The 21,201-nt window shown below is 59.2% G+C and overlaps 1 protein-coding gene across 2 annotated transcripts in view; it reads right to left on the reverse strand.

The window, feature by feature from the left end:
- The window catches only part of DNAAF5 (dynein axonemal assembly factor 5), a 48,338-nt gene that overhangs the window by 22,310 nt on the left and 4,827 nt on the right, over positions 1-21,201 (reverse strand). For both annotated transcript variants that reach the window (XM_053893837.1, XM_053893836.1), the window contains exons 3-6: positions 14,580-14,704; positions 14,079-14,197; positions 2,616-2,848; positions 1,392-1,604 (exon numbers count right to left, since the gene is read on the reverse strand). In XM_053893837.1, coding sequence (XP_053749812.1) covers positions 1,392-1,604; positions 2,616-2,848; positions 14,079-14,197; positions 14,580-14,704 — 690 coding nt within the window. The remainder of the gene's footprint in view (positions 1-1,391; positions 1,605-2,615; positions 2,849-14,078; positions 14,198-14,579; positions 14,705-21,201) is intronic.

Consider the following 21,201-nt stretch of genomic DNA (forward strand, 5'->3'; position numbering starts at 1 on the left):
ATATCCATCCGCGGTGATGCGTGCTGGGGGGGGGGGGGGGGGGGCCCTCATCTGATAACCATCCGCGGCGGTGCGTCCAGCCCAGCTATACCCATTCGTGGCAGTACATCCGGGACCTGACGTTCTAACGCGCCGCGGCGATGCATGCAGGAACCTATCTGGTAACCATCCGCGGGGATGCGTCCGACCCTGACGTCATAACCATCCGCGGCGTGCGTGCCGGGACCTCACATGATAACCACCCACAGCGGTGCGTCCGGCCCTGACGTAATAATCATCTGCGACGGTGTGTGCTGAGACCTGACGCAACAACCATCCGCGACAGCACATCCGGCCCCTGACGTAATAACCATCCGCGGCAGTGCGCCCGAGACCTGACGTAATAACTAGCCGCGGCGGTCCGTGCTGGGACTTGACGCAATAACCACCTGAGGCGCTACATCTCGGACCTGACATCATAACCATCCGCAGCAGTGCATCCGGGACCTGACGCGGGAACCATCCGGGGCGGTGCGTGCTGGGACCTCGTCTGATAACCAACCGCGGGGGATGCGCTCGGCCGTAAGGTCATAACCATCCGCGGCAGTGCGTGCCGGCGCCTCACGTGATAACCCTCCGCAGCGTTGCGTCCGGCCCCGATGTAATAATCTGGGCGGTGTGTTCTAAGACCTGACGCAATAACCATCCGCGGCAGTACATCCGGGCCCTGACGTAATAACCATCCGCGGCAGTGCGCCCGAGACCTGACGTAATAACTAGCCGCGGCGGTCCGTGCTGGGATTTGACGCAATAACCACCTGAGGCGCTGCATCTCGGGCTTGACGCAGGAACCATCCGCAGGGATGCGCCCGGCACTAAGGTGATAACCATCCGCGGCAGTACATCCGGGACCTGACGCGGGAACCATCCGCGGGGATGCGCCCGGCACTAAGGCACTAACCATCCGCGGCAGTAACCTCATGTGATAACCCTCCGCAGCGATGCGTCCGGCCCCGACGTAATAATCTGGGCGGTGTATTCTAAGACCTGACGCAATAACCATCCGCGGCAGTATATCCGACCCATGAGGTCATAACCATGCGCAGCACTGCGTCTGGAACCTGACATCATAACCATCCGCGGCAGTACATCCGGAACCTGACGCAGAAACCATCCGCGGCGGTGCGTCCTGGCACCTGACACAATAACCCCCCCCATGGCGGTGCGTCCAGGAACCTGACGTCATAACCATCTGCGGGGATGCATCCCGGCCGTGACGTTATAACCAGCCGCGGCACTGCTTCCGGGACCGGTTCTAATAGCCGTCCGCGGCGATGCGTGGACAGTGTCGGCAGGGGGCGCTGTCCACCCCCTCACGACGCGCTCCACCCGCCTCCCTTCCTACAACTTACATTTTCAGAGCCTTGACAGATGTGGGGCCGGGCCAGCTCCGTAGCGATGAGCGTCAGGTGCGGCCGGAGGGCCTCCCTAGGGCAGCCTCTGACGATGGACGCAAGGATCAGGAGGCCGGAGGGGGAGGGCGACTTCTTCAGCGCGGGCAGGACCAGCTTCAGAAACACCTCCGGGCTGACGAACGCCCCGACCAGCTCGGCAGATCGGGTGCCCTGTGCGAGGAGAAGAGCCGCTGGCGGGCTGCTCCCGGCCCTCCCACGGCTCCCTGCAGGCCTCCCGGCCCTCCCGCGGCTCCCTGCAGGCCTCCCGGCCGTCCCGCGGCTCCCTGCAGGCCTCCCGGCCCTCCCGCGGCTCCCTGCAGGCCTCCAGGCCCCTCACAGACAGCGAGGTCTGTGCCCGGCGTGTGTGCCACAGTTAGTGCCCACCGGGTCCCACACCCCTTGGCTGCTGCCGGTGACCCAAGCTTGCTTCGAACAAACAGCCACACGCCGGCACCACCGTGCCATGGGTGCCACTGGGCAGTCGGGACAGCGGGCCCTAGGGCATCGGGAGGAGCGAAAAAAAGCCGACCTCTAAAGGGCACACCGCACGGTCCCATCTACACGATATCCCCTGGTGACGCAATGGGACGACCACCAGACTGTCAGGTCACTGTTGCAGGCCCACATACGTCCGAAGTGAGGCCCAGGTGGGCTGTGGCTTGGCAAGGCGGGCCAATCAGGACAAGGGAAGTAAACCTGAGGCTCGACTCGCGGCACACGGGGGTGGCGCTAACCGCCAGCCGTCACACGCCGGGCCGCACCCCTGCCTGGCTTTCCCTGCAGAGCCCGTGGGCGTGACGGCCACCAGGGCCAGGGAGGCGCTCTCCTCCCCAAGCTAGACTCTCAGGAACAAGCCCGTGGGCGGTGTCCCCGGCTCGCTGGTGGGATCGACGCGTCCAGAGCCGTCGCCCGCACGTGCTGGGAGCGCAGCTGTGGGGAGGGGGGGCTGGAGCCTGCTGAAGAGGGACCCTACGTGTCCCCCTCCGCGGGACCCGAAACCAGACGTGGGTTGTGCAGGGGCTGTGAGCGAGGGCGCGGCTGCCGAGACCCCAGGGGATCTCAGGCGACGCGAACGTTATCCTGGCCCTCCCGTTTGGTAAAACCCGCAGACCCGCGCGGCCTGACCAGGGCGAAGGCCACAACCCGTAGCCACAGCTTCCGTGACCGGAGGAGGCAACTCACGCTGCGGACCACGGCCCGGTCGTCGTCGGCGCAGGCCAGGTGCAGGGTTCGCAGGACGACCTCCAGGTGCTGCGTGACGTGGTCCTCGGCGTGCAGCAGCAGCACCGCCAGCAGCTGCGCGGCCTTCACCCTGGTCCCCGCCACCCAGTCAGTGACATCGTGGCAGATGGCGGGAAGGATCTTGGAGAGGTTTCTGAAGACGAGCTCCCGACAGCCCAACCCGGGGCGGTGGTCTGCGGGTGAAAACACAAACTGCAATTCACAAAGCACGTCCCACGACCCCAGGGAAGGTCATGGGTCACGCAGCCCTTACTCGAGGTGGGCCTGCAAGTCCCGTTTCGTTTCGAGATCTTAAAAGCGCAGACTGACTCTGAGGACGCAGATGGAGCCGCGTGTCCTCACTTGGCTCGAAAGTTTTGCATGGCGGCCGAGGGCTGACACACAACCCAGCGCACCGCGTGCCTGACGCGCTGTGTCCTGACACGCGGATACACCTCCGCACCGGCGCTGCAAGCAGGATGCAGCTACCCGTGGCCCCAGAGCTTCCAGCACCCCTGTGGGTGGTGCTCCCGGGCTCCCCACTCCGCTTCCCGTCGCTGCACACGGGCCGTCTCTAAGCGGGACCGTGCGGCTCACACCGGCTCCCCGCCCCCTTCCGCCATGCGTGTGGCTTCATCCCTCTGCCTGTCCGTCACCTGCCGGGACCTCGGGCTGCCTCCCGGGCTGGCTGTGGCCAAGAAGGTTGCGTGGACGCAGCGGCCGCTCCCCGGGGGCGGCGACGGCAATACTCCACCGAAGCCAAGCGCAAAGCGGCAGCGGCCTCACCCCTTCCAAAGTGGCTGCGGCGCTTCGCATCCTGCCCCCCGGGCGGATGTGTGTGGGGGGCCAGTGCTCAACGACGACAGCCACTTGGAGCGTGCGTGGAGCCTGCCGTGGTTCCCCGTTGCTCCCTAAGGACGCGGAGCAGCTTCTCGCGAGGTTGTTTGTATCTTCCGTGGTGAGGCGCTCTACAAAATCTGCCCGCTGAAAAATCTGACTGTTCTCGTATCATCGAGTTCTGAGCGTTGTTTCTGTATTCTGAATGCAGCCCTTCAATCTGTAATTTGCAAATCTTTTCCGTCTGTGGCTGTTGCTTCGCTCTGTCAACAACGTCTTCCACGGAGCACAGGTCGTGGGTCTGGTGAAGCCCACCTCATCGGCTCCCCTTCCGCGCACGACGCTCCCCACGACGTGCGAGAGAACGCCCCAGCCCCCGCTCACAGAGGTTTACAGGCTTAGGTGTTACATTTAGGCGCAGGATGCAATTCGGGTTAATTTTTGTAAATCATATGAGGAATGGACCCAAATTCATACCCAATTATGTGCAAATCCAATTCTTCCAGCACCAATGCTGGAAGACCACCCTTTCTCCGCCAAATTGTCGCGGAACCTGTCAAAGATGAGCCGTCCACATGCGTGGGTGTCGTGGACACGTGACCCCTGCCCCGTTTCCCCCCACCCCCCCCCTCCCGCGCCCCCCACCTGTGGGTTGGCCCCATGCAGTCTGGAGTTCTGTGCTCTCACTCTGCAGATTGTTCTGGAAAAGGAAGCGTTAGCCTTTCAACTTTGCTCTCCGTTGTCAACGTTCTGGCTGCCCTAGGTCCTCCGTATTTCCATGTGATCTTAGAGTAACTTTGTTAATTTCCACAAAAACAGGTTCAAAGATTCTGATTAGAAGTCTGATCTTAAAAATTTTAAACTCTGTTCTCAAACTACTCCAAAAGTAGAAGAGGAAGGAAAACTTCCAAATTCATTCTGTGAAGCCAGAACCGCCCTGATACCAAAACCAGACAAAGACACCACAAAAAAAGAGAACTAGAGGCCAGTATCCCTCATGAACACAGGTGCAAAAGTCCTCAACAGAATATTAGCAAACCGAATCTAACAGTACATTAAAAAACTCACTCACCACAATCAAGTAGGAAGGATTCCCGGGCTGCAAGCATGGTTCAATGTTCAAAAATCAATCAACGTGATACATTCCATTAATAAAAGGACAGATAAGAACCACATGATCATTTCAATAGATGCAGAAAAAACTTTTGACAAAGTACAACATCCATTCGTGATAAAAACCCTCAACAAAGTGGAAATGGAAGGAACAAACCGCAACATAATAAAGGCCATATATGAAAACCCCAGGGAACATCATACTCCATGGGGAAAAAACCGAGAGCTTTTCCCTAAGGTCAGGAACTAGACAAGGACGTCCACCCTCACCACTGTTGTTCAACACGGTACCGGAAGTCCTAGCCTCAGCAATCAGACAACACAAAGGACTATCCAGATTAGTAAAGAAGAAGTAAAATTTTCACTATTTGCGGATGACGTGATACTATATACGGGAAACTGGAAAGACACCACCAAAAAAAAAACCCTGCTGGAACTGATACATGAATTCAGTAAAGTTGCAGGATACAAACTCAATGTACAGGAATGTGTTGCATTTCTATACACCAATAATGAAACAGCAGAAAGAAAAATTAAGAAAACAATCCCATTTACAATTGCACCAAAACACTAAGACACCCAGGAATAAACCTAACCAAGAAGGTAAAAGACCTGTATCTGAAAACTGTAAAACATTAACGAAAAAAACTGAAAAGGACACAAAGAAATGCAAAGACATTCCATGCTCATGGATTGAAAGAACAAATATTGTTGAAATGTCCATACTACCCAAACCAACCTACAGATTGAAGATTTTATTAAGTATTCTTGAGACCCAACAAAGGGCTCAAACTCACAACCCCGAGATCAAGAGTCGCACACTCCACTGACCGAGCCAGCCAGGGGCTCCAGCAATCTACACAGTTAATGCAATCCTATCGAGATACCAACAGTATTTTTCACAGAGCTAGAAGAAACAATCCTAAAATTTGTACGGAACCACAACAGACCGCGAATAACCAAAGCCATCTTGAAAAACCAAAACAAAGCTGGAGGCATCACAATTCTGGACCTCAAGCTATATTACGAAGCTATAGTGATCACAGCAGTATGGGATTGGCACAAAAACAGACACGCAGATCAATAGAACAGAAGAGAGAACCCAGAAATGAACCCATGATTATATGGTCAATTAGTCCTCGACGAAGCAGAAGAAAATATCCAGTGTGAAAAAGACACTTCAACAAATGGTGCTGGGGAAACTGGACCACTTTCTTACACTATGCATAAAAATAAACTCAAAATGGATTAAAGACCTAAAAATCCTACAGTAGAACACAGGCACACAGGCAGTAACTTCTTTGACATTGGCTGTCCGTAGCAACTTTTTTCTAGATATGTCTCCTGAGTCCATGGAAATAAATAAACTACTGGGACTCTATCAAAATAAAAGGCTTCTAAACGGTGAAGGAAACAATCAACAAAACTAAAAGGCAGCCTATGGAATGGGAGAAGATATTTGCAAATGACATATCTGATAAAGGGTTAATATCCAAAACATATAAAAAAAAAACCCATATACAACTCAACACCTAAAAACCAAACAATCCAATTAAAAAAGGGGCAGAAGACATGAACAGGCACTTCTCCAAGGACGACATCCAGATGCCAACAGACACGTGAGAAAGTGCTCGTCATCACCAATCATCAGGGAAATTACACATCAAAACTACAACGAGGTACCACCTCACAGAATAGCTAAAATCAAGAACACAAGAAACAGCCAGTGTTGGCGAGGATAGAGAAGGGGGAACTCTCAGGCATTGTTGGTGGGAATGCAAACTGGGGCAGCCACTCTGGAAAACACTACGGAGGTTCCTCAAAAATTAAAAACAGAACTTACTCTACGATTCAGTAATTGCACAAGAACACTAATTCAAAGGGGCACATGGTCCCCACGTTATAGCAGCGCAATCAACAACGGCCAAGCTGTAAAGCAGCCCCAGTGTCCACCGACAGATGAACAGACACAGAAGACGTGGCGTCTGTGCAATGGAGTATTATTCAGCCATAAAAAAGAATGAGATCTTGCCCTTTGCAACCACACGGATAGATCTAGGGAGTATTATGCTAAGAAGGTGAGTCGGTCAGAAAAAGACAAATACCAGATGACTTCACTCATGTGGAATTTAAGAAAACAAAACAAAAAAATGAACAAAGGCAAAAAGAGGGGGGGGGAGAGGGAGAGAGAGGGAGAGAGGGAGAGAGGGAGAGAGGGAGAGGGGGAGAGAGAGGGAGAGAGAGGGAGAGAGAGGGAGAGAGGGGGAGAGAGGGGGAGAGAGGGGGAGAGAGGGGGAGAGGGGGGAGAGAGGGGGAGAGAGGGGGAGAGAGGGGGAGAGAGGGAGAGAGGGAGAGAGAGGGAGAGAGAGGGAGAGAGAGAGAGAGAGAGAGAGAGAAAGGGGGGCAAACTACGAAACAGACTCCTAACTAGAGAACACACACGGCTTGTCACTGGGGGGGGGGGGGGAGGGGGGATGGGGAACAGGCGATGGGGATAAAGGACGCACCTGTGATGGGCAGCAGGTGGTATGCACAGTGTGATCACTACTCTGTACGCCTGAAAACGTTACACTGCACGGTAACTAACCGGAATTCAAACGAAAACTTCATGAAAATTCAAAACTGTAAAGGCAGAAGGGAAACTGAGATCAAAGTTCAAAGGCTGTGTTTTCGGAAAAGCAACAGTATGCACCAGGAGGCCCCATTTCCACGTCTTCCCGGTTACTTTTCTGTTCTCGTGCTGTATTAGGGAATTAGTTCCAAGCGATTCCTTGTTGGCTGCTGAAGTGAGCCTGCTGTAATTTCGCCAACAACAAATAAACAAGAAATACCTTTCTTCCTAATGATGCATCCAGTGTGGGAAGCCTGTCAGATGAGGGGACATGAAGCAGGGTGGCAGGTGACAAGGGGCCACGAGGCATTTTCGCAGAAACACGGGGCTTCACTACATCTGGGTTCTGAAGCCTACCTTCCTGTGCTGGTTAATGGAGCAGAGGTGACCATACTCTTCCGGACCAGGGGTCCAGGAGCCACACGTGGCGTGCTGCCTCTTTCTGTAAATTGAGTGATAGCGGGGATGCGGCTGCCCCTGCTCATTTACTATTGTCTAGGGCCGCTGTGACATCACCACAGCAAGTGGACCAGCTGTGGCACACACGTGGCCTCCCAAGCCTGATATACCGACCGTATGGTCTTTCACAGAAGGAGTTGGCTGAATCCCACTCTAGACTCTAGAATTGCAATTTCCAGCCTGGTAGCTGCTAACCAACGTGGCTGTTTGAAGTTTGTTAGGCTTAAATGAATTAAAATCCGGTTTCTCGGTCCCCGAAGAACATTTCAAGTGCTCAGCAGCCGCCCACAGCTGGCGGCTGCTGTCCCGGACGGCAGAGGACACCCCGTCTCAGTACAGTCCTCGTGCTCAGTGCTGCACTGGAGGACGCGAGGAGAACCCAGGCTGTGGTCTCAAGCAGCAGATGGTACAGAGCACCGTCATCTACGGACTGATCCTTGGTGTCCTCGATTTGCAAAGCGAAACAGCCAATCGAGTAGCTGGGGAGGATGAACTAGGTGGCCCGGGGGGACACGAAATGCACCTGCTACCCCTGGCCCCAGAAACCCGGGCACACGCCTCTGTGCCTGGCTGTTCCCGGCGCTCTGGGGCACACGCTCTCCCCACGGCACATGCAGGGCCGCTCTGGACACGCAGCCCTTCGTGGTGTGCCGTGTGCTCTCCAGCCCCAGGGCCATGGGCGGCTCCCGTCCGGTGGCTCTGCAAGCACCTGTGGGTGCAGGCATTCTAATCCCGGGAGAGCCTCTGGGTCTGGGGGCACAGGTGGTGTGTCCTTTCCTTACATTTAGGTCCAGGCTGTGCTTAGACAGAGACAGGGATACACTGAGGCACATTCAAACAGCTGGCACCTAGAAGTTTCCATAGCTGTTATCTCCAAAACGATCACTTTGGCGGAAGTAAACCCTCCCACTCCCTCTGGGTGTGTGCATCCCCGTGTGGCCTCCTGGAGAATATATAAACGAAGTAAACAGGATGTGAGGGAGAAACGGGCCTGGGCGAGTGGCAGCCTGTGGCCGGGGCGGCCCCGGACCTGGCTCTACCCTCAGAGCACCCACGTCCCAGGTGTTCAACTCAGACCTGACCCCAAACTACAGCCCCTCCAGCAGTCCGCCGTCAGGGTGCTGGGCCTCCCCGGCACCTGCGCCCCTCGGGTGCCGCGGCTCCAGAGTCCCATCACGCGAGGGCCGTCCCCGGAGACCGAGCCCTGAGCGGGGCAAGAGGCCGTCGAGCCACCATATTCTGCACCGTGGGGCGGGAGCCCCCGGTACATGCTCACTGGACCCACCAACAGCCTGCTAACCCTGACACGCCTTGCGGGCTTCGCGGCGCTGCCGAAGCTACCCGCGGCCCTGTGCATGGAGGCGCTCCCCCCAGTGGTACCCCAGCCCACAGAGCCCCGTGCTGCTGGCCGCCAGCCCCTCCCCTGCCCCGAGTCAGCTTTCCCCGCCTACCCTTCCACCTCTTCTAGAGGGCTCACGTGACCGAGCCCGTTCACTAAACACGATGTTTCTGAGTCATTCATGTCGGGGCACACGTCAGAACACTCCTCTTCGTGGCCAGGTGCTGCTCCACGGTGGCAGCAGACACGACTTGTGGTCCAACCAGCTGGTGGACCCTGGGTGTTCCCACTTTGGGGCTGTTATAAACGATGCTGCTGTGAGCACGCACGTCCGTGTCTTGTCGAGCATTCTTCCGGGCTGGGACGGTGGGGTCACGTGATCGCGTGGGAAGTGCAGGTTCATCTGGGTTGGGACAGCGGGGTCACATGGTAACTGCGTGTTTAACACTTGAAGACGCTCCCAAACTTTTCCAAAGCAGCGGCACCATTTTTTACCTTCGCACCGGCACCGCGTGAGGCTTCTCTTTCCCCACGTCGCGATTACTGTTGACTTAGGAAACCACGCAAGGTCAGCGTTCCTGTTTGTCCTGGAATCCGGGGAAGCGCCCCGAGGCCCGAGTGATCGACTCATGTCCAGAGTCCAGACTGCAGCTCAGCCGCTATCTTCTCATCTTGTCCCTGAAAAGTCCCGGGCATGCAGAGGCAGCTCAAGCGGACAGAGGGCGGCCGGCGTGCTGGCTCGGCCCCACAGAACCAGCCGCCGTTACCAGCCTTGCTCAACCTTGCAGCAAGCAGGCCAGACAGACGCTCGTACAGCCAATTTGTTTTCATAATTGAAACAAAATTAACCGACGGCCACAGACAATTGCTTCACCTCGCTAGAAACCAAAGTGAAGGTCAGGAGTAACACGGCAACCTCGTGTCGCCTCTGGGGGTGACACTGTAAAGGTGGGCTGCGAAGGAGGGTCAGAGCCAGCTGGGTGTCAAGTCTGTGCGCACTGGAGGCAGACAGGCTCTGGGAGTGGTGACCTCTGGGTCTGAGGTCAAAGTTCAAATCCTGGCTCAAAGCGCAGGTGTTCTGTCTTCCCTGTAGGTGTCCTTGATTCATCCCGAGGTCGTTTTTCCCACCAGCTGACCTGGGGCTTTATCATCGGGCTGGGTGGGTGCCCGGGGGCTGCCAGGCCTGTGGGTGACGCCCCTGGTGCAGACGCAGTGGCCGAGACCCATCCTGGGGGAGGGAGGGGCGCGGTCTGCAAATGGGCAGAGCGCCCCCCACCGTGCTGGAGTTTTAACTCAAGGAGGGGTCGACGCAAAGCCTTGACTAAGCTGGGCCAGAAGCACGCAGAACGTTACGTTGGCTTAGTTTTTGCTCCATCAGGCAAAGCGCAACTTAATTGTGGGCAGAAAAACAGCTCGGCGGCTTTTTAACGCACGTATCTAAGTGCCACCAGGTCTGCCCTGAACGCGTCTGGGTTTATGAGGCACCACAAACAGGCAGGGTGACACTCGGGCTTCTGCACGAGGTTCCCGTGGACGCGGCTCAGAGTTGACCAGAGACCGCCCCTCCTCAAGAAGTGCAGGGGGCGGCGGTCAGCGGGAAGGCTGGGGAGGGTCACCAAGGACACACATGCGTGTCCTAAGCCCCAACGTGGCTCAGGCGGGTGCCGGTCCTGACTCCCTGCCTGTGGACCAGCCGCTCCCTGCTTTGGGCCTGGGCGCCTCACCTCCGATAAGGAGAAAACCAGGTTCGCCCAGCCTTCTGAGCAGTGGGACCCCACCCGTGTCCCGGAGCCCCTGCTCCCCAGCACCCAAGGCTCCGAGTGGCTGTGCTGTGCGCCACGGACCCTTGCTTGGTTGCACACGGTGCAAACCCGCCCCCCGCCCCCCCATGCCCGCCCATCTCTCCTCCGCACAATGTGACTCTCCTGACCACTGCCACCTCTCCAGATACCTGGACGAAACAGGCAAGCAGAGCAGGTCTGAGCTCTGCAAAGAACACAAAAACCCTGAAGGGCATCACCGTGAAAGCGCTCACGTGACAACGGTGTTTATTCAAACGGAACTCTACTTATTTCTAAGCTGGGGAAAAACCAACTCTGTTCTCTCTTGCGTCAAAAGGTCTGGCAAGCCGGTCACTGTCACGAGGAAATGCTTTCCTCTTCGCTCAAGCGGCACCAAGGACAACAGTGTTCACAGGAGAAAAATTTCCGGGAGAAGGGACTCCGGAACCCACGGTTCGAGGGCGCGACGGATGGGCACGTCCTCTGCAAGCACGAACCTGCACTTCTTGGTTCAGCGAGCGGCTGACTCGGGGACGTAGCTGGTTCTAAAAGTGGAGATTGATTTCTGTGCTGCAACAGGACACTTGGTTTGTCAAGCTAATGGCAAACCGTGTGGTGACGATGACGGCCCGTGCTACGCGCGCCTGGTCCGAACCCCGATGTGACAGGACGAAGGTCCCTCGGCAGTGAGCTGCGCACCTCCTCAAATCCGTCCGTCCGCTCACGGAAGCACGGGGTCAGGGACAGCGAGAGGCCCGTGAGCAGGAGGGGGTCTCCTTCCGCGAGTCAGAGTGAGCGGAGCAGGCCCCGCCAGGGCCACCTGCCGCGGGCAAGCTGGGGACTCCAAAGGCAGTCCGGCCAGAGAGAAGGGGCGCAGGACACAGCCGACAGAGGCCCGTGCCCAGAACGCGTGAGGAATCCTCACGACTCGACGGTTAGACAACAAACAACCCAATTTAACCCGGACGACAGATCTGGGCACTCGACCCCAGACGACGCGTGGATGAGCACGGGGCGTGAGTGCACGACAGATGCTGAAGTCAGATTAGAGCCACGACACGCCCGTGAGGACAGCCGAACAGCAGACCCAATGCCACGGCGTGTGCTGACCAGGACCAACAGTGACCTGCCCCCTGCAGGTGGGACGCAGACACGCAGCTGACAGACAGAGAGACACAGAGAAACAGAGACTGAGAGAGAGGACACAGAGAGACACCCAGAGACAGAGAGACACAGAGACAGAGAGAGAAAAAGAGACTGAGAGAAACAGAGAGAGAGAGAGAGAGAGACAGACTGAGAGAGAGAGATACAGAGAGACATGGAGACAGAGACAGAGAAAGAGACTGAAAGAGAAAGACACAGAGAGATTGAGAGAGACACACAGAGAAACAGAGACAGAGAAGACAAAGAGACACAGAGACAGAGAGAGACTGAGAGAGACACAGAAAGATAGAGACACAGAAAGAGACACACAGACACAGACTGAGAGACAGAAAGAGAGCGAGAGACAGAGAGACAGAGAGAATGGCAGCACCCACTCCCTGGGGCTTAACCGAGAGAGCACATAGTTCATGCAGAGACCCGGACGCAGGTGCTCAGACAGGCCTTAATCGAAATCACCCAAACCCAGAAATGACCTAGACATCCTGGCTCCAGCAGTAGGTAAACTGAGGCATGTCCACAGAAGGAGATGCTCCCCGAGGCAGGAAGGTAGGCCCCCACCCTAGGGAGCCTTCTGTGGGAAGGGTGAACGTGCAAACAGAAATGATCTCACGGCCGTGTCACGAGTCGAGGGGAGGCAGGCGGCAGGGCCTGGGGTGGCTCGTGAAATCTGATGTATGAAATGGTGTAAAAAAAAAAAAAATCTTAAAACTTAGATTTGAAAGTCTAATTACAAAGAAGTAATTTTAGGAGAAAAATGCTAACAATCTAACAAAATCTAGTGCTCATGCCGCTAACCATGATTGGAATTTGTTCCAAACTCGTTCCGGTGGGACTGAAACAAGCCTCTGGGAGGTGGCTGTCTCGGAGCCTGAGAGCCACCAGCCTGCGTGCCCCTGAGCCCTGCGTGACCCGGGAGATGACCCAGCACCGCGCCCACACCGGACAAAATGTCCCTGCAGCGGGAGGACGGCCCCGCGTGCACGCGGGTAGCCGGGGGAGGGGGGGCAGGGTGACAGGCTGACCACTCCTGGGCGGAGACCCATGTGACACGTGGGGAGCTGTCGGCCGAGAACCTCAGGTTTGTCCAGGACCAGGGAGGGAGGCGTCCCGACCTCACGTCCCAGGGCAGTCGTCATTTCCCGTCCGCGGTGAGAAGCCGGCCAGGACGGCCCGTCGGCAAGCGGAGTGTGGTCTCCCGCCGGGCCAAGTGGCGAGATATTGCCTCCAGGCAGCGGAGGGCAGGAAGGCGCCTTCGGAGCTCGGCTTCCTTCACAGGCGATGAGGGCGCGTTTAAAAATAAAATCACAGCGAGCTCTACATCGAAGGTCCACGCTTTAAAAAGACGCCGCGCCGTCAAACTTTACTAAGGCAGCAAAACCCCGCTAGCCGCTGAAGTTGGCCCTTTCTACAACCTGTGTGATCCCCCCTGTACCAGCTGAGCACACACCGGAAGGGGTCACGGGGCTGGGAGCCTGGGGGGGCCGCTCCCAAGCCGGCCTCGGAGCCCCTGTCGTGGCAGGTGTCCGCGCGGCCCTCACGCGGCGGGCTCCTCGTGGCCGCTATGGTCCGACCGCGCATCTTCACCACCGTGGCCCTCGCCAGCGTTGTGTTTGAAGGAGACGCGCTGCAGACAGACCGCAGCAGGAAACGCTGCGTCCCCGGCGGAAAGTGCTGCTCGGCACGTGGGTCCGTGGGGCAGGGAGGAGGGACGGCTCCGGGGGGTGGCTCCGCCCGGCCTGGCTCGCGTGCCCGGGACGCGCCGACGACGACACGTGTGTGCTCGCGGTGTGGCAGGGACCCACAGGGAGGCTGTGGGGGCGCCTCTGTTCTGAGCGCGCCCCTGGCCCGGGCCCTGCTCTTCCCCTGAAACTGCATTTTGGGTGCAGTTCACAGGTTCTCTTGTAAAGTGACAGCACCGCCTGCTTCCACAATTCCTGCCACGGCCAGCAGCCGCCGCCCACGGCTTCGCGGCCTGACGTATCCCCGACACCCGCAGCGGGCCCAGAGGGGAAGGCCCCAGGGAGGTGTCCTGGGCCGGGTCTCCAGCACGCTCTACTCTGCGGGCCCGCGCCCCAGCCCCGGCACAGAACCCCTCACCCGCCCGGGCGGCCCACACTCACCTGGCGAGGGGTGGTGGGCTGGAGGGGGCGAGGCGAAGTCCAGCTTATCTTTGAGGTCGTCTTCGTTCTCCCTCTGCCACTGCAGGCCCACCTTCTCCCAGAGGCTGGCGGCCGTGAGCCTGCGGCACAACACGCGTGTCAGGCGGGCATGCGGAAGGCCGGAGCCACGTCTGCCCCCGAGGGCGCTGGGAACTCTGAGGGCTTCTGACGGCTCTGCTCACGGCGCTAAACCCAGATGGACTCCTTGATGTGCCCGAAGCACCGGGAACTCTCGACTATTTAAAAGCCGCAGACGCGTCCCGTGGGACACACGATCCCACAGCAAACAGGACAGAGGGGACGAGGCGGGCTCCAGGAGGGACTCCACAGCAGACACAGCACCGCTGCTGTAAGTGACAACTTCGGAGGGGCCCCTGACGGTCCCGGAAACACGGGGACCTGCACCCGGCCGGCCCGGGCCTCGCCCAGAGCGGCGGCCACCAGCATGAGCTCCGTACTTACGCGATCTCGGGGATGTCGTCCTCGAGGCTGCTAAGCAACAGTGGGATCAGCTTGTGGAAGAAGGAGTAGCGGTCCCGCAGGTCCAGCAGCCAGCCCCCCACCACACAAGTCACCGCCTGCCGCACCTGCACGCGAAGGAAGTGTGGGGGGGGAAGGGCTTCAACCGGGCACAGGACGTGCAGGGGGCACCCGCCGCGCAGACCCTGCAGCGAGCTCAGGCGCTGCCATCCTGGCCCGACGCCCGCCTGGGGTCCCAGAGCGTCTCTGCCGTCCACACCGCGGGCTGGCGGAGGAAACGCCAGGACTGCCCCATCTCGTGGGCGTGAGCCCGCGTCTCCCGGGCTCTGGCCTGGTCCTCTGCTGGCTGCAGCAGGTCCCACGGGTCTCGCCGGCAGGGCCTTCGGTGTGGGAACCCCCCGGGCTGGGCGCTGTCTCACCGCGGGTATTCAACTTTTTTTTTTTTTTTTTTTAATTTATTTTTGGGACAGAGAGAGACAGAGCATGAACGGGGGAGGGGCAGAGAGAGAGGGAGACACAGAATCGGAAACAGGCTCCAGTCTCCGAGCCATCAGCCCAGAGCCTGACGCGGGGCTCGAACTCACAGACCGCGAGATCGTGACCTGGCTGAAGTCGGACGCTTAACCGACTGCGCCACCCAGGCGCCCCTCACCGCGGGTATTCAAATGGGCCATGGGCGAGCCCCCACGAAACGTCAGCCTGCAGAGGCCACACCGCGCGAGGGCCTCCTGAGGAGGCCAACAGGGGGCCCCTGGTTCTGGCCGTGTGCCAAGGCGGCCTGCAGGCCTCTGCCCACTTTGCCCGCCACAGGGAAGAAACGAGGTGCCTGAGGCCCAGCTCCCTCAGAACAGAGCCCGGGGCGGGGACTCAGCCAGCCTGGCGTCGTGGGAGGAGAGCAGAATGGGCTGAGCCCCAGCCTGCGCCCGATCCTGGGGAGCGCGGGAGCGCCACCGCCCCCCTCCGAGGGCTGTGTTACCCTGGGCAGGCGGCCGGGGTACGTGCCCACCGCTGGCTGGGGCTGCGCTTGCAGGGGCCCCCTGGCGGGTGTGCCGTAGCAGTGACGCCCCCGCCGCTCACAGGTCGGGGGACCAGTGCGGGGAGCCCACGCTCATGTTCAGGCACCTGCACCGGGAATGGGCCATGCGGCCGCCGACCTCCCTGAAGCTCACTCTCCCTTCTCCAAAATGGGAGAACAGGACGCTGGCTCCCGGCCAGGGAGGAAGGCACCTGGGGCGGGGCTTGACGCACAGGAGGGCCAGGCGCCTGGCTCACTAATCCCAGCGGCCCGTGCGTGTAAACAGGGCCGACCAAGGGAGGGGCGGCTGGGGCTCCGCGCTACTGTTGAACTTCTCGTGAAATTATTAACAATCAAAACTGCAGCTAAGGATCCCGGAGAATCTGAGACGTGCTCCCAGCGATCAGAGGCCCCGGTACCTACAAATGGACACCCACAGCCGCCCCACGCCGACTGTGCCGCCGAGGACAGAGTAGCATAGAGCAATCTCTCCGTGAGGTCCTCCTGCGTGACCCCGGGGCCCCGAGGGACTCCTGAGGAATCAACGTGCCTCAGGGCAAAAGTACAAGCAGCAGGCGAGACCCTCGAAGCTCAGCCAACACCTTGAGCTGGTGGCGCCCGAGAGCCTGTCTGACGAGGGCCTACCTGCCACCCTGCTGGGTGCCCGAACACGGGGAACGACTGGGGCCTCTGCAGGATGGCAGGCGCTCGGGACCACCAGACTCCAGGGGGCCGGCCCCTGCAGCGAAGGCGTGTCCCGGCCGCTGGGGGTCAGGGACCTGCCGGACCCTCCAGACCGTCCGGCTGCGCTCTCCCGACAGTCACTGCAATGTCCCCCAAGATCCAGGCATTTTGCAGGTTGGAGACTTCAGGTGTCTCCCCTCGTGAGCTGGGAGAGCCGGAGGGCCGGCCTCCCCCAGCCTCAAGCTGGTGTCGCCAGAAACCTGCTGATCCCCGTCATCACGAGACAAATTACCCCTTTCGGCTCAGGAAAACAGCACTGAGCAGAGTTGCCAAGTAACAGTTTGACTAAGCAGGAAATCTTTCAACTAAAGGAGAAAAAGCAGAATGAACCGAGAGTTCTTCCTCTCCGAGTCAGCCTGCGGACCGGGGGGGCTGGGCCAGAGAGACCGGGCACCGACAGCCAAGGGGGAAGAGCCGTGTACTTAACACAGCACGTGAACACAGAAGAGAACGTCCCACTCTCCTTTAACTGGAGCGTCTCAGGGACCCAGTGAACCGCCCGGCTCTTGCAAGGAGCCCATTTATTTCCGTACCCTGCTCTCAGCAGAGGCTAGTAAGGCCAACTCCTCAGCAGACTGGCACTCGTCATCCCACCAGACTCGAAAGCAGTTGGAGGAAGTCACCTTTCCCTGGAGCTTGAGCAGTTCACGCTTGGGGGCTGGGGGTCTTTCTGTCCAGGGCCTGAGTGTAATTAACCGTCTCACGCGAAATCGTTCCGCAGCACATCACGGCCCGTGCTCACCAAATGCCTTGAATTTTACGCATCTTACATCATTTCAAGTAAACCCCATCTTTATAATAAAAAACTTTTAGTTATTTATTTATTTTTAAATAAAAAAAAAAAATTTTTAACGTTTTTATTTATTTTTGAGACAGGGAGAGACAGAGCATGAACAGGGGAGAGTCAGAGAGAGGGAGACACAATCTGAAGCAGGCTCCAGGCTGTCAGCACAGAGCCCGACACGGGGCTCTAACTCACGGACCACGAGATCATGACCTGAGCCGAAGTCGGACGTTTAACCGACTGAGCCACCCAGGTGCCCCAATAAAAAACTTTTTTAATAGTATCAACACAATGATATATTTTGCTATTTTATTTAAAAAATTTTTCAGTAGGCTCCACACCTAGCACAGAGCCCAACAAGGGGCTCAAATTCACGACCCTGAGGTCAAGACCTGAGCTGAGATCCAGAGTCAGATGCTTAACCAACCGAGCCACCCAGGCGCCCCTCAACACAATATTTTAATAACACAGCAAATTCTGTTTCAAGTATACAATATTTAAATTCAGTTAAAAAAATTAGCAGAAAGGGTTTCAACTCAACCTGTAACATTTTTAGTTCTTAATCCTGAAAAAGGTTCAACATAATATTTCCTAGGTATGCATTGGACCTGAACAGCCGCTGTATCTGTTGCCAGTTTTCCTTCATTTTAACGTCAGGGGCAGGAGGCGGGAAGCAGACGGGGAAGGCGGGAAGATTACGAGGTGGGAAGCGGAAGGTCACGAGGCGGGAAGCAGAGGGGGAAGGCGGGAAGCAGAGGGGGAAGGCGGGAAGGTCACGAGATGGGAGGGGGAAGGCAGGAAGGTCACGAGGCGGGAGGCGGAGGGGGAAGGCGGGGAGGTCATGAGGCGGGAAAGTCACCAGGCGAGAGAAGGAGGGGAACGCAGGAAGGTCATGAAGCGGGAGGGGGAAGGAGGGAAGGTCACAAAGTGGGAGGTGGAGGAGGAAGGCGGGAAGGTAACAAGGCGGGAAGGTCAGGAGGCGGGAGGGGGAAGGAGGGAAGGTTACAAGGTGGGAGGCGGAGGGGGAAGGCAGGAAGGTCATGAGGTGGGAGGCAGAGGGAGAAGGCAGGAAGGTCACCAGGCGGGAAGGTCAGGAGGCAGGAGGGGGAAGGAGGGAAGGTCACAAGGCGGGAGGCGGAGGGGGAAGGCCGGAAGGTCATGAGGCGGGAGGGGGAAGGCAGGAAGGTCACAAGGCGGGAGGCGGAGGGAGAAGGCGGGGAGGTCACGAGGCGGGAAAGTCACCAGGCGAGAGAAGGAGGGGAAGGCGGGAAGGTCATGAGGCGGGAGGGGGAAGGTGGGAAGGTCACCAAGCGGGAAGGTCAGGAGGCAGGAAGGGGAAGGCGGGAAGGTCAGGAGGCGGGAGGCGGAGGGGGAAGGCGGGAAGGTCACCATAACGGCAGAGCACACGGGGACCCCATTTCCCCTGCGCACAGGTCCCAGATCTTCTCGCTCCTGCGGTGAAATCGAGACCTGCCACCAGAGAGTACCCTGCTCCACAAGAGCGACAGGCTCCCAGTCTCAGGCTGTTCTGACCGAACGCAGGACTCCGACACCCGCTCGGTGCCCCGCGGCAGGACTCCACCCGGGGTCTGCAGCTCATCACATCCCCTCCCACAGCCTCGAAAGTCCCCAGAACCGCTGGGGGCGCACCGTCCTCTCCTCAGGCACCGCTCCGTCCCCACACCCATCACCCCTCAGCACCAGTGAGGTCCTCGCAGGGCAGGGGCAGGGCCCGCCCATTTCTCTGCTCCACCGGGGAGCTGGCAGAAGGCGGGGCCTGGGGACGCCCCGAGGCTGGGCCTGGACGCCCGCTGGGCCGGCAGCAGGGGTGCAGGCGGGGCGGCCGAGCTCCAGCCTGCCTAGCCAGGCATTCCCAGGCAGGGCCCCGCGCGGCACCCAGGCAGGTCCCAGGTCCCAGGAGCTTCCGTAACGGGGTCGGCGCGTCTTACCCAGACCGCGGAGAGCACACACAATCCCAGCTTCTGGCTGAGACGTCATCACCTGCAACACGCAGGGGTGCGTGAAGATGAGGCTGACCCCAGGGGTACCCGAGGGCTGTAAGGACACGGAGGACTATGGCCAGGGGCAGAACCCCGGCCGTGCCTCCCCTCGCGGTTGGCGCGTGCGGAGGACGGGTTTCAGAGGAAGCCACCTCAGCCCTGCCGCGCTGGGACACCCTCTTCCCACATGCTCAGACATGTCCCGGAGACCTGAGGTGACGGACCTCCAGAGCAGGAATTCCGGGACCTACCGCCCACGTTCTGAGCCCCCTTGCCCCCGGGGCAAGCTCCGTGCCCCTCTGTGCCCCGCTTCCCCACCTGTGAGACGGGGGGTCCTCACGGTCTCCTCCGCACGGGAGGGCCACACAGACCGAAAGGGTCAATTTGGGCGAAACACCTCTAGTAAGTTACTTCTGGCAGCCACCTGCCCTGCAGTGGGGTGACCCAGGATACGGTCCGGCAAAAGCCGTAGGACAGTAGCTGCGGGATGTTTTCCACAAGTTACGGAGCAGGGAGATGCTCACCTTCCGCGTGGAGCGTGGTGAGATCCGGACACAGCCCCGGGCTGTCCACGGGACCGCGGGTCCGCAAGAGGCCCGGCCCCTGAAACCGCAGAAACACCCGCGGAGCCCGGGACCACGAGGGCCTGAGACCCCGTGCAGACGCATAAGGGGTAGCCAGTGACTTCCCTACCACCTCACTGCGAGGAACTTGCTGGGCACCCCGCTGACAGGACCCCTCATCGGCGAGAAAGCTGGTGGCCAGCTCCAGGGTGGATTGGAAATCCTACCTCGATCGGCCCTGGAAATTGTGCAGAGCAGATCAAATCCCACCGGGAAGAAACGAAAATAAAGACAGCTTTAATAACGGACAGTGTTTCTGGAACACTAAATCACAAGAAAGAGTTGCAGCCCCAAGTCTGGAAAACTCCGTCACCAAGGAGGCGGAATGTTGCCCCTGACGGCAGCAACGGCCGTGCCGTTCTCAGGGACCTGTCCGTTGACACGCAGCCACAGGGTTCACAGGGACCTGTCGACACCCATCCTCACAGGTCCACGCTCACGGGGCCTGCGACACAACCAGGCTGTTTACGGGAAGCTCCCGACTGACACTCAGTAGCACTGTTGACAGAAAGCTGTCGTACGCGGTCACCACGCTCCCTCGAGGAAAGCTGTTCCACCTGCCCTCGCGCCCCGGGTCCGCCTGGCACAAGCCGGGAGGGAGGCCGTCCCGGGGGTGGCGGCACCACCGTCTGCCACCGGGATCCACCTCGGGCCCCTGCCTCCTGCACCAGGTCTCCAGTCCAGGCTGCAGCCGACCCAGCGCCCCGCCCCCTCCCGGGGCAGAGCCCGCTTCTGCTCTCGGTCCCCACCTCCCATGCTGCCCGGTGCCGACCCCATCCAGCTCACGGGGGGGGGGGGGGGGGGGGGCCGCGTCCCCAGTCACCCCAGTTCAGCGGCCCGCAGGTTGTTGGGAGCAGGGAGGGGCTCTCTGACCCTGGGGTGTAGGGACACGGCCTGAAGCGACATCCTGGGCGGCTGGCACGTCACACCCGGACCCCGGTGCGGGACGTCACAGGCGGGCAACTGAGGGGGGCTTCTGTCCTGGCCCCTAGAGCCCTGAGGGAGACTCATCCTGCCGAGAGGCACCTCCAGTCCCCAAGGGGTGCCGGGGCCACCCCCAGCCCCTCTGCCTCCTCAGGCATCCAACAGCAAGTGGTAAGAAGCTCTAAGCCGTCCACACAACCCCAACAGGCATCGGGGCCCCTTCTGGGCACGTGTGCACACGTGCCTACGGGCCACACTGTCAGGGGCCCCGAGCTGAACGTTCTCGCCTGTCAGGCGAGACAATCCGGCAACAAGCACGCGAAAATATGCTCGACGTCACTCACCATCAGGGAAACAGAGTCACGGCCACACTGAGACGCCGCTTCGCACCCGGCAGGACGGCGACAGACACACACAGACCCCGGAGAAGCGCCGTGGGGACGTGCAGGGGGCGGACCCCTCGCGCACCGCCGCCGGGAATGCCAGGCGCGCGGCCACCGCGGAGAGTGGCCCG

This window comes from Panthera pardus, unplaced genomic scaffold, assembly GCF_024362965.1.
Source record: "Panthera pardus isolate Hobbes unplaced genomic scaffold, ASM2436296v1 HiC_scaffold_4, whole genome shotgun sequence".
Classification (NCBI taxonomy): domain Eukaryota; kingdom Metazoa; phylum Chordata; class Mammalia; order Carnivora; family Felidae; genus Panthera; species Panthera pardus.